The following is a 16,954-nucleotide window of genomic DNA, read 5'->3' on the forward strand; positions in this document are numbered from 1 at the left end:
ACACATAAATTAATAACTAAAGAACAATATTATACCTGTACAGATAAATACTTAACACACCTTCAAAACCTAAAAACATATGCCAAATTCAATTCCACTAAAACCAGAAAATCCTCAAATCCAACCAAGTAATATGCACACAGAAAACCCACAGAAAACCATCCAACACAAGAAACCAGACAAATGTTTCATTGATGGTGCTATTCTTGTTAGCACTCAATTTACATTTCAGCTTGAATCACCAAGGTTACAGCTTACAACCATACTACTATGCACTTTAACTTGTTAAACTACCAACCATACACAAAAATTCAACCAAAGAAACATACTCCATGATCCCCCAACTATAGCTCAGCACTTGAGTTATAAGTCATTAGTTATAACTATAGCTCAAATCCAACCAAAGAAACAATCTTAGCCAAAAGTCAATAATCTAGATGAAAAAAAGCACAACTGAAAGATAAATGGACTACTCACCAGCTAATAGTGGATCCAATATAAGTCAAGGTGGTGGTTGCATGATTAAACTTGGAGGTAATTTAAATACTTGTACAACAACAACAACAAAAACTTATGGACACTAATTAAAAAACATGTGATAGATGTTGTCTTCCACTTTCTAGTCTTTTTCAGATAAGATTAACAACTAAAAGTGAAAAAGATGCAAATGAAAATTCTCCCAAGTAAGCTAACAACAATTAAAATTTCAATAAAAACCATAACACTATTATTACATCTAGAGTGACAGTAATCACACATTTTAACATTCTAATTATTTTTGTTTTCTTAAAACTCATTAGTATAACCAACTAATACACAATATACATCAAAATGTAATAATAAAGAATGCCCATTTCTAAACAAACCCTATATTTAAATACTGAATACAAATTCTAATGAACAATAAATAAAGTAAGGAATTTAAATAAACTAAACAAGTATTGAAATGTAAACAATGAGAAAGAGAGAGAGAGAGAGAGAGAGAGAGAGAGAGAGAGAGGCTTACACGATGTAAACTTTGGTTGCCATTAGTGAAATGAAGATTAATCTCTCTTCTGTTTTCTTTCTTTGTGTTTTGAGTGAAAGTTTGTTTTGAAGAAAAACAAACTTTATAAACTTCGAGCACATATATTCAAAGGTGTACTCTTAACAAGCCATTCTGACTTTCTTAACTTGTCATAATAATTTGGCAGAGTGATTTGAAACTTCTATCAATCTACTACTATAGAGTGATTTCAAATAGACTTCTATCAACCAAAAAGGATACTACTAGCTATATGATCCTCATTATTGTCTGATGACCTTCTATAAGAAAATTAAATTATATTCCATAACAAAGACTTGTGTCCATCTTCTGATTGATTTGAAGAAATATATGGAGTGGTAATGAAGCTGGATACATGTGGAAAAAAAGACCAACTCAACACCAATTTTTTTTTTATATATAATTTAAGAAATACAAGTGTTTGTTTGGTGTGAAGCTGGATACAAGTTTGGAATCAACACTTGCTTGTTACTTGCAAATTAATGCAACAACACGAAACAGAACAACTACAGTGTTACCTACTACAGAACAACACTACTACAGAAGAACTACTACTACAAAGAACTACAGAGCAACACTACTACAGAAGAACAAATTAATGCAACAACACAGAACAAATTAATGCAACAACACAAATTAATGCAAGAACACAAAACAGAACAACACTACTACAGAAGAACTACTACTACTATTACTACTGCCCATTTTCCTTCTTTGTTTTTTCTTTCATTTATTATTAGGGACCCTTCTTATTATTATTGTGAAAATAAATTAGTCAGTTCAACAGCTCAACACCAGTATCAATGAAAAAGAGTTTAGGGTAACTTACAGGCTTGGGCCAGTCTCTTGGATCTTCCATTGGCTTGATGTGTCCCTTGTAAGCCATTCGATATGTAGACACCCAGAAGTAGGAACTGCAATACTCTCTCCAATCAGCTCTCATTTTGTATAAAATAACTACTGCATGCACACAAACAATCCCAGAGAGCTGCCATCTCCTACAACTGCACTCTTGATCTACTATGTTCACAGTGTATCTATAATCAGACTTGACATCCCTGATACAATACAGACTGCTATTACTTGCTTCCAAATCCCAGTTAGGAATGTCTTCTATCATCTTCTCTATTTTCTTCACAACTGCAGGAACTAACCCATTTATATCCCATTCTTTTGCCTTCTCTCTCCTTTTATACAAAAAGGACATCAATAATGTATGATACTTATCTAAGAAAGGAACAATGGGCATATCCCTCAAGTCCAAAATCCAGTTGTTAAATGATTCAGAAAAATTGTTTGTGATGTGATCACATTTTGTACAATCATCAAAGTGTGCCCTTGCCCAACTCTCCACTTTCTCTCTCATAAGCCAGGCCCTAGCTTCTGGACATTCAACTTCTAGTTGAGCCATACACCTATCAAAATCAGTTATCTTATAACATTTTGCAGCACCCCAGACTAGCAACTCCAAATGTTTTGCCTTGAAAACTTTCTTAAAGTTTTTGTACATATGCCTAAAGCAAAACCTGTGGGGATTGTTAGGGAACACACTTGACACAGCTTCAATTAATCCCTTTTGTCTATCAGACACAAATGTCAACTTGTACATATGACAATCTAATCCATTCCTTTTCATTGTTTGTAAAAAATTAGTCCAACTCTCTTTCCCCTCAGATCTTGTGATATAGACTGCTATAGGAAACAAACCATTGTTCCCATCCAATGCTACCATGCTTAGACATTGTCCTCCATACTTACCCTTCAGAAAACACCCATCTAATCCAATAATGGGTCTACAAGCAGTCAAGAATCCTGACAAAGAAGCAGTAAAACACACACATACATCTTCAAACTGCAAGGTTTGATCTTTTCTAGAACAAAAGCAATTGATACGGATTACTTCTCATTATCGATAAAAATGGAGTACACACAATATATAAGTAACAATAACAATATATAAGTAAGAATAACAATGCATAAGTAACACACAAATAGATAACAAACAATATATAAACACAGAAGCAACATTTAGGGTTTACCTGATCACATAACACAGGTACTAGTTTGTAACTCTCTACAAAATCTCCATGAATCTGTTGCAAGCATCTAATTCTTGCACTCCATGCAGTCCAGTAAGAGATTGCCACATGCTGCTTCTGCCTAATGTCATCAATGATGTTTTGTGGAGTACAAGTCTTGTGATGTACCTTCATATGTTCCAACATAACAGTGGCCACCCAAACTGCATCAGCCATTCTATTCTTGTGGTCTGTATCAGCAGCACATCTATGTTCATTGTTAAAGGTGCTCAGTCTCATTGTAAAACCATCACTCTTCTTCTTCCTCCAGTAAGCCCTCCAGGGACACCCACTAGCCTCACAGATAGCTAGAATTCTGTATGACTCATTCACAACCATCCTACCCACAAATCTATTCTTAATGCAGTAATCCTTAATCTCCTGCCTCAATATTTTGATATTAGGCCACTCCATACCTATTTCCCACTCATCTTCAACAATGTGGCCTAACATCATTGGCCTCCAGTTATACACATCTACGATTATCACCTTCATAGTTATAGTACTCTGTAGAACTTGGAATCATATACTCCAATTCATCTTCAGATGAGTGTGCACTGTGATACTCCTCTTCAGGTTCCAATTCTTCAACATTTGGAGGTGGAGACTTTGTTGCTACTTTTCTCACAACAGGAACTTCAATACCTTCATCATCATCTAGCTCATCTTCAGACAGGACATTGTATGTGTTGACATCAAAGGTCCCCACATTAGACCAAAACGGGTCATCTTCATCAACAATGACACCCTTTCCTTTGACTTTTCTCCCACCCTTTCTCTTTCGGTTGTCTCTCCGGACTTGGCATACTTAGTTGGTTTCTCTCTTTGTGGGTGGATTTGCTTCCCTTTTTCCTTTCCTACCAACTTCTTTTTGCACAACTTCTTTTCCTTTTGCATTCAAAGCTTCAACTGTGGGGTCTTCAACTTCTACTTCAGGTATGGCTTCAGTCATGTCATAAACTTTATTTTCAACATAAACATCACAGTACCCATCCAGATTGCTAACCAACTGTCTCCACATCTCCAATAAATCAGCATCAGTCACTACATGAACTACTTTACCACCAACAATGTAAGCCAGCTTGACCTCTTCCATGTTGACATCCAACAATAAATCTTTCAAGTCTGATTGCATGTCCAACATATTTAGTTTATCACCATCTACATTCATCATCCAAACTTCCTTTTTACCAGTGAAATCTTTTTTTGACAGTGTTAACCTTCTACGAGGTGTCTTAAAGAAACCCCCATAGTGAATCAACAGGTTTCTCACTTCATCATCAGCCATGACTGTACAGAATGAAGAAGAAAATCACTGTTAAACAACTATTTTAGAAGCAATCAAGTCTAAAAGCATTAATAAATCATGAATTTCAGTTGATTACCTTCGGATCTAAGACAAAGATGATGCCTTGCAGTTGATAACACCTTCAAGTTGATGAGGCTTGCACAGTTCTACTGAATAATGTATATAACTACATCACCTTTGACAAATTAAAATGCCTACAACTTTAAACATACAGTTCTATCAAAATAATTAAGTGTTGTTGTGATGTTCTAACAAGCACGCTCAAACACTAGATCAGTGATAACTCAAGCATGCTCAAACACTAGATCAGTGATAAATCCTCACAACAATGGAGACAACAATGGAGTTTCTTCCCGCTTAAAAAAATAGACTTGGCTCTTTATACAAGGTGATTGGACGTAAAACTGCAGTTTAGTTTCAATCCGTTGGATAGAATGCGCTGGATGACTCCACGTGTCTATCTACTTTGACTGAGAAGTAATTTCTTTGGTAATCTATTATGACCGTTGGATTACTTTCACAGGATGGCGACACGTGTTTCACAGTTCAAACTTTGGTAAATAGTTCGGTGGCAAAAGAGTAATTACAAGATCAGGGGTAGTTGGTGTCTTTTTCTTTGGATCAATTCTGACCTTTGATTTTTTTGTTGGAGATCGTGACACGTGTCTAATTTGACCTGGTGTGATGACTCAAAGTCATGGCTAAGGGTAGTTTGGTCTTTTCACTACAGTTGACTTTTGAGATAACAGTCAAGACTTGTTGACTTGGACGGCACGTTAAAATGGGGGGGTGACCCTAATATTTTTGAAAATGGGGGGGTATCCCTAATTGGAACTAGTAATGGGGGGGGGGGGGGGTAAGTCTAACTAACCCTAATTTTGTGTGCCTTAACTAGGGGTGTAATACGGGGCGGGCCGGGTCAAATAGTGATGGGTCGGGTTGGGGCGGGTCTAGGGGATACAAACCCAGTGGTCACCAACGGGGCGGGGCGGGGCGAGTTGAAGTGTCATGTCTTAGTACCATCACCCGACCTGTTGGGTCAGCTTACGGGGCGGGTTTTGGACGGGTCATCTCGGTCCGGTGAAAATTATCATTTTAACCCAATTTCACCAAAAAAAAAACTTTCTAATTCTGCAAGTAATATATTTCCAATTCACAACATAGAGAAAAATATATATATAATCAATCAATTAAAAATAAAAAAAAAAAAAAAAAACTTGAACTAAAACCCAAAACCATATCTGTAAATTTGAAACTTTTTTTTCGTGATTTATTATTTGTAAATTGATTATTTTCCATAGCATGATAAAATGAAGATGGGAGCGAGGATCTATGGTACAAAACAATAAAATATAAACTAAAAGAATTCAAAATTAATACAAAGATGAATGATTAATTTTCTCCAAAATTCAAAAGTTGAATTTAAACTTTTGATATTTGCCCAATGTTCAAACTTGAATATTTGAAATTGATGTTGAACTCATAAGTTTGTGTTCATATCTCCCAAATTCCTACAAAAGTTAAAAGAAACTATAAACAAAATACAAAAATATTAGAGTTAGAGTCTTGAAATTGTGCAGGTTAACGGGGTTGGCTCAACGGTTTTTGACACGGTGTGGGTCGGGCGGCTTGACGGGTCGGGTTTGAACATAGAACCTACACCCATAGCCCGACCGCATAAAAATGGTGGCAGGGTGGGGTGGGTCTGTTTTCGGGTCGGTGCGGGTTTGGGTGGCGGGTGAAGACCGGATACCCTACCGAATGATGGGTCAACGGTTTTTTTTTACACTCCTAGCCTTAACAACATAAAGTCGTTACTACTTTCTTTCACCTCTTTCCCACCATCTACTATTATTTCTTCCAATTTTGTATTTTTCCTCCATCTACTCAATATATAAGCATCCGACAAGTAAACAATTTGACTAATTTTCAAGTAAGCCAAAATGTGTCTACAAGGAATTTCTTCAAATTCAAATTTTTTGCAACTACAAGTAGCAAAATTTAGAGCCTTATCATATACAACTTTCCGCGGTCTAGAATCTTTTTCACTTGGCCTTTTCACCATGTAGACAATTTGTTTTTCATCATCTACTGAACTTTCAATCAAGTACTCCAAACTCTCCCACAACTCATTCTGAAATTTAAAAAAAATAGACAAGGCATATATATCTGCCATCTGCTTCTCCATAGAAATTGGGGTTTTCATCCGAGGCGGCTCATTGCTATCAACATGATCAGCTTGCAATTCTTTATGACGTTGGTATTCAAGTGCACGATTAAATCGCGTAACAAATTCATTTAAAGAAATTTCTCTAGAGACGTACCTCTTGAAAAATGCATGTGAACTTTCCGCTCTTTGACTACTTGACATGCCGGCAGCGAAAATGTGTTTCACAAATGACGAAACCCACCTAGAACGCATACCATACAATGCAGCTAACCAAGTGTTATCTTTTAGTTCACTTTTCCCTATTGTATCTTGCCACATTGCCTCAAACTCTTCACCAGACTCGGTATTCCAAATGCATTTTTGAAAAACATTATAGTAATCTCTATAAATGATAGCATCCAATTTTTCAGAAAACTTGTTCAGAATATGCCAAATGCAATATCGGTGATATGTATTAGGAAGAGCTTGAGCAATAGCTTTTGACATAGCGGGGTCTTGATCAGTGATAATCATTTTAGGATGGCCAACTGACATTACTTCCATCCATTGTTGGAGTATCCAAATGAATGATTATGTCGTCTCGTCACACAGGAATGCACAGCCAAATATTACAGTCTGACGATGTTTATTTACCCCTGCAAATGGTGCAAATATCATACCATATTTATTAATGTTGTAGGTTGTATCAAATACTACTACATCACCATAAAGTTTGTACGCTCTTATTGCCTTTACATCAGCCCAAAAACAATGAGTCAACCTATTTTCGTCGTCTGTCTCAATTCTGAAAGAAAATGAAGAATTTTTTTCTTGCTCTGACAAAAAGTATTCCATCAATATCTCTGCATCATGCACATCTACCAAGTTCTTTGCATCCCTAACAAAATTCCTAAGGTCTTTTTCTGTAGAGCCAATATTTTCTATTCCACCTGCTTCCATTGAAAGAATACTTATTTGCTGGTTTATAGGTATTGGCCGAAGAAAAAAGTTAAGTCAATGACTTTTTTGTTTCAGATATGCCGCGGTGGGATCTCAACAGATGTACTTTATGAGGGGTTGAAAGAGAATGGTTGTGACCCTTGATAAACTGGCTAACAATGTAACCCGATCTCTTCAAAACTGATAATTTTGCCTTGCAACCCTCACGAACAATCCCCCAACGCCTTTTTTTTTTCTTTATCATTTTTCTGTTTAGGTTTCCCCTCTTTGAAACAACAATACTCCTTCCTAGTTATTTCATTATCTTTCTTAGTAGAACTATTTCGTATACTAAACCAAGCCACTTTTGCATAATTGTTGTAAAATTCATAAGTTTTATCCAAAGACTGAAATCCTTGTCCTATTTTCGGTTTGCAATCTTCTTTTACATCAGGCATATAAACCATATCAGATTGTTCTTCTTCATCTGAGTTCAATTGTTCAAACTCCATATTCATTCAATAGATACTACACATAAATAAAATTATAATTAATTAACATTTAATAAGAATTACTGAAAAATTAAATTGTAAATAAATTGAACATAACACTACGAGACCCTAAATAGGTAGTATACGTAATAACCATTTAATAAATAAAAAAACTGAGCAAAAAAAACTGAACATACCGGCACGGGGACGCTAAAAAATGACTTCAGCTATATTATTTTGTTCCACGTTGGAACAGTCCAAAAGTAAAGAAAAAAAAAACTGAGGTAGTGAGATTAAGGTGAGAGACTATGTGTGTGGGGTTGAAAATTGTGTGGGGACGGAAATAGAGAAGAGGGTAGAAGAGGGTCGGAAATATATAAGAGTGCGTGGATAGAGAGATAGGTAGGAGAGAGGGCGTGATGTTGTTTGGACGTTGGAGAGAGAGTGAGAAAAGTCAAATAAAGAGCGAAAAACGACTAAAAAGGGTATCAAATTTTACACCTTTTGACAATATGGGGACCAAACTTTTTTTCGTGACAGTTTGGGGACCAAACTATTTGATTTTTACAATGTAGGAACTTCTGTTAAATTTCTCTAACACCGTTTCTAATTTGTATTAATTTTTATTTTATTTTTCAACATTGCAAATTAGAAAATTTATATTAATTTTTTTCAACATTACAAATTAATTTATATTAATTTTTTTTCAACATTACAAATTAATTTTCATTTGTATTAATTTATAAAATGAAAATTAATACAAATTATAAACGGTGTTAGAGAAATTTGACGGAAGATCCTACATTGCAAAAATCAAATAGTTTGGTCCCCAAACTGTCAAGAAAAAAAGTTTGCACTACACCATATCTGTTGAAAAAAGACACTTTTGGATGTCGTTTTTCTAAAAAAAAAAGACACTTTTGGGTGTCGTAAGGTGACCCGTTTTTTTTGCAGTCTTTTTTTTTCTACAACACTTGACAAGTGTCTTTTTTTTTTCATTTATTTTTTAAAAAAGGCTGAATCAGGGCCAAAAAATGCCCCTACAGTTCTGTAGCATTAATAACATCAGTAATAAATAGATACTTGTGCCTTTTGAAGTGTGCAGTAATAAACAAAGCCCAGTCCTCATCCATCATCAAATGGCTAATAGAAACAATTTTATAGCCTACTCAGCATCTCAGCCTAATAACAACAGTTAATATAAAGGTTCCCATCAAGAAGTTACTCAGCTCCTACTAACAAACCATCGTAGCTTCTTTTAGTACTTTTACAACCCACTAACACTACCACTGATTCTCATAACATATTCAAGTTAAGGATATTCCAAACTTTAGCAAGGGTAAACGAGATTCCCAATTTAGCAAAAGCTTTCACACATGCTAGCTTGACAGTTATAGAAGTTTTTGAAGAGGACACCATGTTGATAAGCACCTCCAAAAAGATATATGCAAAATCCACGACAACTTCAGAAAAAAAAGCCCAGTGAAAATTGATGCTTTTACCTAATAGACATCAAATAGATTAAGAAAAGTTCTTAGTCAATATTGTGCAAATGATCAAGGACTTGTCAAATACTTCTAATAACCATAATGAATTTCAACTCAACTAAAAGTAGATTACTCTAATGTAGATACCATTGATGAATCTGAGAAGAGTAGAATCAACAAATTCAAACGAAATAAGCACCAAGATGTATTTCTCGAAGATCATATGCATCTTGTAATTTACTTATATTTGAAGCGAAATATGCAAACTCACCGTTTTTTTTACTTTACGACATATTTTATTCTCTTGTTTCGTTTAGTTAACGTCTGCTACTCTAAAAGCCATAAATCTCTTGCATGAGATAGTAACAATACCTCCAAAACATGGCACGATCCTAAACTTGACAAGACCATGTGGCGTATTTCAGCACTGTCTTTTGCAAAATCAGACCAACAACCAAGGAAGCATAAAGTAATTGCTCTGGATTCAACATCCCCTCTGTCGAAAACTACCTTCACTCTTTTAAGAAGTTGTTCATAATTTGGAATCCTCTCCTTAGCCAGAAGACCTACATATTTCTTACGTTGCCTTGTCTCTAAAAGAAAAGGTTTTAGGATACATAGCCGGGTATGTTTGTCTCCAGACTTAAATGCATCTGCAAGACGAAGAAGAACCACATTTGCAAACAGCCTGTCCTCCCCCAGAACGAGACCATAAATGTTCGATATTCTCATAACACTACCACTGATTCTCAGATAAATATCCAAACTTTATCAAACCCCAAGTCTTAAAACTAAAAAATCTCACTGCCCAAACTCTAATTTCTTGAAAAAACAAAGTTCCCACAATACCTGTAATCGTTTAGTACCAAATGTGAGGTATTTGTTAGTAGAATTGATACATTGTCTACAGAAGACGACACGGGCGTATCAGTGCGTGTAATAGCCAATTATTGGTGACCAGTGGTAAGTTAGTATTAGGGACTTAGGATAGAATGGGTGCATGAACTTACAAATTTTCTTATATAATGAGACATGCCATTCACTCATTCTAACGGATGAATTTGAAATGCGTTACAACTTCAGGCAGGAGGCGGCAAGCAAAGAGCACTTTCGTGACCGATCACACATCATGATCCTTCCTTTGGCAAATATTCCAACTTCCAATTATATTGAAGTGTTGGACCATGCCACAGCGAGGAAAAGTGCGAACTTTATAGCTCAAACAACATCGAGGATTATTTCTTGTTGTCCTTTTCATCCGATTGCTTCTACTTTATATTTCAAGGTTGCTTACTCGGGCACTTTCGGCAGTCATTACATCCACTGAAATTAAGCGAACTTGTGGATGAAAAATGCGTTACTCCTTAAGTCCTTAGTTAACTTTCGTAAAAGTTACGCCAGTCCATTGTCGATGCGCATTTTATTTTTCATTCGGTTTCAGCCCAAATACGGAATTTATAACCAAACCTCTGTAGGTATGGTTATTCCATATCTTGTCACACTTATCCTAAAATCAGCACTTTTCTAAAGACAAGTCATACTCACACACAAGAAATAAAGCCAAGTCATACACACACAAACACAAGAAGTAAAGAAATGATAACACAGACAAATATAATACCGTACCTAAAGAAAACGAGTAAAATCCTTTGGCCATTTGACTGCTGTAGGAAGGTGTAGCTCCCCGAATGTTCTTTTGGATCCGAATAAGCGCTCAGTGCGGTCAATGACAAGGCATACATGGACGTTGTAAATGTCCATTGGGGTATCCAGAGTTGCATCAAGAATGATATTTGCCCTTGTTGCCCTTCCCTTGGCAACAACTTCTCGATGCATGTTAATCAATTCACATAATTCCATCTCTCTAGAAGAATCACCATGTGATTGTGAGCGTGTTGGATCCCTCGCCTACAAGCAATAAGTTAACAAAGACAAAACCACGATTTAGTTATCTCATAAATTAGCTTAAGCCCCTAGGCACAATGTCTCACATTCAAATCATACATTTGACGTTGCTGATGAATCTGCAACGATCCTTCTATGTGATTGCTGACCTGCCACTTCTTCTCTTGTCTCTAGCAAGATCTTGGTGAGGGTGACCATTTGTCGCTCCAAACTTCCAAACCGCTCTTCGAGCATTGAGTGTTGTTGCTTTTGTTGGCAAAGCTGCTCTTTAGCGAGAGGTGATGATGCAAGGGCTGTCTTTGATATGCCAACACTCATACCCAAAGACTCGACCAAATTTATCAGGGCCACACACTTGAGCAACTGGATCATGGTCTAGGTCCAAGTTTACGCTAGCAGGGTCATCCTCAATTATAGCCTTGATTCTTTCCTATCATGACAACATATTAGACATTTAATAAATTTCAGAAGCGATATATAAAGAGAAACAGAAAATAGGCGGTGGTCAGATTCATCATTCATGAAAATAGGCAGTCAAACTCACCATCCTTTCTGGCGCAATAAAAGAGCCATCCTTGTGAGTATGGATAGCCATATATGAATCCGTTCTAGTCACTTTAACATTCGGATTTTTCGATTTTTACAAAACATTACCAACTCTGTTAGAAGTAAATATGGTGTTACGAATAAAATTAACAATTGAAAAGGTAGATTAGTACCATATCATGGACTGTCCTTGCTGCTCCCCTTCTACCTGATGTATGTAAAGCCTTCACAGCTTCTCTAGCCACCTTGCCCTTTGTCCGCATGAGTTTTCTCAAAGGTTTAGATTCATTATCCACGAATTTTTCCCATTCTTCCAATTTCACTCCTGTTGGGCAATTCCTTTTCCTATCGACGTCATTGTCATACTTGTCATAGTACTTCACGCGGAGACGATGCTTAAACTCCCTAAAGCTTTTGGTGACCTTCTTCAGATTTATCTTTTTGTATGCATCATCCACATTGTATTCTTTCTGTATAAGAATCTAATATTAATAAAAGACAATCCACAGTACATAATACTAAACAGAATATTTCACAATTGATAAAATGAGAATTTATATCAATTGCATTAGATCAGGTCTGCAACCAATTCAAATGAATGCTCAAACATAACCTAATATGGATATTTTAATCTCTTAAAGAGTTATTAAGTGTTAGTTCATTATAAAATATGACTAACAATGAATATGGACGAGAGACCAGAGGCAGAGTTAGTACACAATCGCACCTGACCTTAAATATTCAGTGGAATGTGGATATTTAGTGGAATGTGGATCATACATGGTGTACAAATATTTTGGGTAACAGTGGGTCTTAAATAGACATCGATACTACACCTAAAAGGCTAAAATGATACATACAGAGTATGCAATTGCACAAGAAACCAGTGAACTTCGTGCCAAAAATCATGGAAAACGGCTTCTAGGTGTCTTGCGTAGTTTGCATAACTACATAAGCTACTCAAAGTTTTAGGCCCTTTAAAAAGCAGGCGCAATGTGCAATATCAATTGCTAAAAACCCAAAAAAACTCAGCATCAAACTTGCACACTTGGGTCGTCAACAGTTCAACACAATTATACTTACGTTCATACATCATGAATTGTATCCAAAGACTACACTAGATATCCGTGGTCTTTCAAGCCATGCATGACTCATACTAAAAAAAGAGAGAAAGAACCATAATGGATAAGAGCATAAGACTAACCCTTATTTGCTCCAGATTATGTTTTTGTTGGACTAGGCACATTTTTGAAACTCTCATAAGAGATAGGACAATGTGTCTTTGTTGTCCCACCAAGCAAACTAGAAAATCCTTCTGAACCGTCTCCAAACGGTGTCTTTGTTGTCCCACCAAGCAAACTAGAAAATCCTTCTGAACAGTCTCCAACAGGCTGTCCTTCAGAGTCAAATTCAACTTTCTTCTTTCCCTTGGAAGAGACTATAAAATAAAAATAAATAATAAAATTACTGAAAAGGCAAAAATATGTCACGTGGGAATATATAAAAGAATAACTATCAACAAATAAAATTACTGAACAAATACTATATGTACCACAAGAACCTCCACCTCCAGAAACTTGGGAATCAAGAAAAGTTATGATATTAGGTACAAGTGCAATACATTTAATAGATTATAATGTTTTTCTTATTTGTGTTGCAAGGAAATCCCTACCCCCAAGATGCTAAAAAAAACGGGATACTAAGGAAGGCCTCGAGTCTGCAAGTATAAAAGGACTAGAGAACTTAGTATTGAGTAAATAGAGTGCCTATAATTGCCAACCCTTCATTACATTTAAACTTTGTACCTGAATCAGAAATATGTATGCCACCATTGAGATCTCTAGCCATCACAGCCTCACGTGATAACATTGTCTTCCTAGCCCTCTTTTCCACTTGCTTTGAGCTCTTAATAGGATAAAAGATAGACTGTTAGGCAGAAACCATCTACGTACTTGTTCGTATTGCACATTACTCAATCTATATACGCCTTTCTTATTGAGAGGTTTCTCATTTGTCAGCTCTCCTGTGTCATCCATGAATCTCTCTTTACCTCGCTTGTAGCTTCCCTTTGAACCATCAGGCATATGCTCCATACAATACATTATTGATTCCTTGACAACGTAACGCTCAACAATACAACCTTCAGGATGTGTTGGATTCTTTACATACCTCTTGTAGTCTCTCATCATCCTAGTACAAATTAACAACATATATTACTCATATCAAATAACAAAAATATAGATAGCTCACTCATAAAACTTACCGTTCGAAAACATACATCATCCCGACACCAAACAGGTCCAGAAAGTTCTACCTCTTCCGCCAAATGCACAACAAGGTGCATCATGATGACAAAGAATGAAGGAGGAAAATACTTCTCAAAAACGCACAACGCTTCAACCACTCTTTGTCTAGCAGCTTCAAGCTCATCGAGGTATATTTCTTTGGAGCAAAGGATGTTGAAAAATGTTGACAATTGTCGGATTGCTACTCGCAATTGCTTATGTTCTTTAAAGCAATGCATGAGTAATAACGGCAAAAGTTGTTGCATCATTACATGATAATCATGCGACTTCAAGCCTTTTAATTGAAAATCTTCCTTGCTCACCCATTGCTTCCAATTGGAACTATATCCTATAGGTACCTTTAATGTGGCTAAGGTTTCAAAGAACAATTTTTTTTTCAGATTGGGATAAAGTAAAATCAGCCTTTGGTAGCAACAACTTATTTCCCTCTTCTTTTGGCCACAAGTGTTGCTTTATATTCATCTCCTTCAAGTCTAAGCGTGCTTGCAAACCATCCTTGCTCTTGTCCATTTGTCGCAATAAGGTTCTCGGCTACGTTTTTCTCCACATGCATTACATCCACATTGTGAGGACTAAACAAGAACTGTTAATCACGAAAACACACAAATTACAATGATGTATAATGATGTACGACAAACCAAATTAAGAAATGGAAAATTAAGTTACCTCCCAATACGGCAAGTCAAAGAGTTTTGATCTTTTCGACCATGCAGTCACGCCCTTATCATCAACATTTTTTTTCCCTTTCTTTCGTGCTACCTTTCCATAAACCGTTTCAAAACTTTCCACTTTGCTTTTTACCTCGGAACCACTCAATCTTCTTGGAGCTTCCCCATGTTCTTCCTTCCCATCAAATGGTCTTTTTTGTCACCTAAAAGGATGATCCTCTGGAAGAAATCTCATAGTGCCCATATATGCATTCTTATTCCCATGTTTTAACCTAATTGAATATATCTTTTTGCCGCATGGAGGACAACCATAATTTCCACCAGTCTTACAACCCGATATCATGCCAAACGCAGGGAAATCATGTATGGCCCACAACAAAACTGCTTTCATAGTAAATGTGGTGTTACTATGAGAGTCGTATGTTTTGGTGCCTGTAGACCACAACTCATTCAACTCGGAGATTAGGGGTTGCAAATAGACATCAATGTCTTTCCCGGACTACTTTTCCCGGTATCAACATGGACAACATAATAAAACTGTTTAACCATACAAAGAGATGGCGGGGAGATTATATGGAACAATCATAACAGGCCAACACGAATAAGAACTATTAGAATGAGAAAGCGGATTAAATCCATCCATGCGCGAAGTCCAGGCCGGACATTGCGTGGCTCGAGAAAATTTTGCCACTTTGCATCAATCAGTGCTCCAATTGAGAGAGTCAACCGGATGTCTCACTCTATTTTCGTCAACCACGGCCCTCGAATGCCATGTCATGTTCTCTCCCAATCCATGGAACACTAAAAAAATATATATACATATATTTCATTAAAACTGATTTATTCAAAGGGTAAGAAGTAAATGCGATAACATTACAAGTATTGAAGCCAAAGCCTTACCTATACAATCTTTGTAACCTAGGTATTAATGGGAAGTATCTCAAGACTTTTGCTGGTACAGGTTTAGCCTTTTTCTTGTCTGTAAGATCAACAGCTTCAACATTCTTCCATCTGCTCACACCACATTTAGGACACTCTTGAAGAGCTTCAAGTGTTTTCCAATACAAAATGCAATTATTGGGACATGCATCGATTGTTTCATAGTCCATACCTAAAGATTTAATCAGCCCTTTAGCCTCATATACAGACAGAGGCAATGTATTATCTTCAGGAAGAATATCTCTTAGCGTATCCAATAATTCTGTGAAGCTATTATCGGACCACTGATGTTTTGTCTTGAGGTTCATCAACTCAACTGTTACTGATAACTTAGTCTTTTCTTGTCTGCATGAGGAATATATTGGTCTCTTCACATCCTCCCACAAATTATTGAACTTCATCTCCTTTTTAAATTAACTGGATTTTGGTTACATTGTTCATTATGGCAATCGACATCCACATTTTCATCGAACTAATCTCATCCGAACTTATCTCATCCGCATTGAAATCTTCATCCGAACTAATCTTATCTACGATTCATCCAAATCATCAAGTTGGACAGTCTAAGCTCTTCATTCACAAAGTTAATTTCTTGAGGATGGGTATCTTGGAAAGTTATGAGGATGAACCAAAAGGTTCAAAATTCCCAACATTGTTTACAAATGACTCCCCATGAAAATACCATGTAGTGTAAGACTCATCAAATCCATAACGAACCAAATGAACAAAAATGGTTTTGGATCAACCATTCCAATTTAACATTGCAACAACACTTGGCACGGACAAGAAGACCAAGTTCCTTTTCCTAAACTATCCCTCATGAATTCAAGGAATGATTCGATTCCATCTAGATATGCATCACTCCCCCCGATTCCTTCATCCATCCTCTCATGCGACGTGACAAACTCATCCCTACTTAATGCAATATGTAGATAAGTACATATTATTTCACAACATTATGAACAATCAATAACTAAAACAAAATAATAAGTCTTCATTATCCATTTAAACTCACAAAAACTCATGAAATTTTCGTGATGCTCATTCAAAAATCCTCGTTAAGTGCATGGAAACTAATAAAACATGTCAAAA

The 16,954-nt window shown here is 36.3% G+C and overlaps 1 protein-coding gene, 1 long non-coding RNA gene and 1 pseudogene across 3 annotated transcripts; all 3 read right to left on the reverse strand.

The window, feature by feature from the left end:
* Positions 1 to 6,215: 6,215 nt before the first annotated feature.
* LOC147506496 (protein FAR1-RELATED SEQUENCE 5-like) lies at positions 6,216 to 7,136 on the reverse strand. The gene has a single exon (XM_086605779.1). It carries the CDS (start codon positions 7,134 to 7,136, stop codon positions 6,216 to 6,218), a length of 921 nt encoding a protein of 306 aa, XP_086461905.1.
* A 36-nt stretch (positions 7,137 to 7,172) lies between these two features.
* Positions 7,173 to 7,541, reverse strand: LOC147506497 (protein FAR1-RELATED SEQUENCE 5 pseudogene; annotated as a pseudogene).
* Positions 7,542 to 9,491: 1,950 nt separating this feature from the next.
* Positions 9,492 to 12,615, reverse strand: LOC147506498 (uncharacterized). 2 transcript variants are annotated; one of them, XR_015220817.1, is made up of 5 exons: positions 12,123 to 12,615; positions 11,948 to 12,062; positions 11,503 to 11,833; positions 11,125 to 11,406; positions 9,492 to 9,513 (listed from the first exon to the last, which is right to left on the reverse strand). It is a non-coding gene; the product is annotated as an uncharacterized LOC147506498 (long non-coding RNA). The 2 variants fall into 2 exon arrangements; XR_015220816.1 differs by having other exon boundaries at positions 11,948 to 12,614.
* Between the last annotated feature and the right edge of the window lie 4,339 nt (positions 12,616 to 16,954).

The sequence above is a fragment of the Coptis chinensis genome, chromosome 4 (assembly GCF_015680905.1).
Source record: "Coptis chinensis isolate HL-2020 chromosome 4, ASM1568090v1, whole genome shotgun sequence".
NCBI classification, from domain to species: domain Eukaryota; kingdom Viridiplantae; phylum Streptophyta; class Magnoliopsida; order Ranunculales; family Ranunculaceae; genus Coptis; species Coptis chinensis.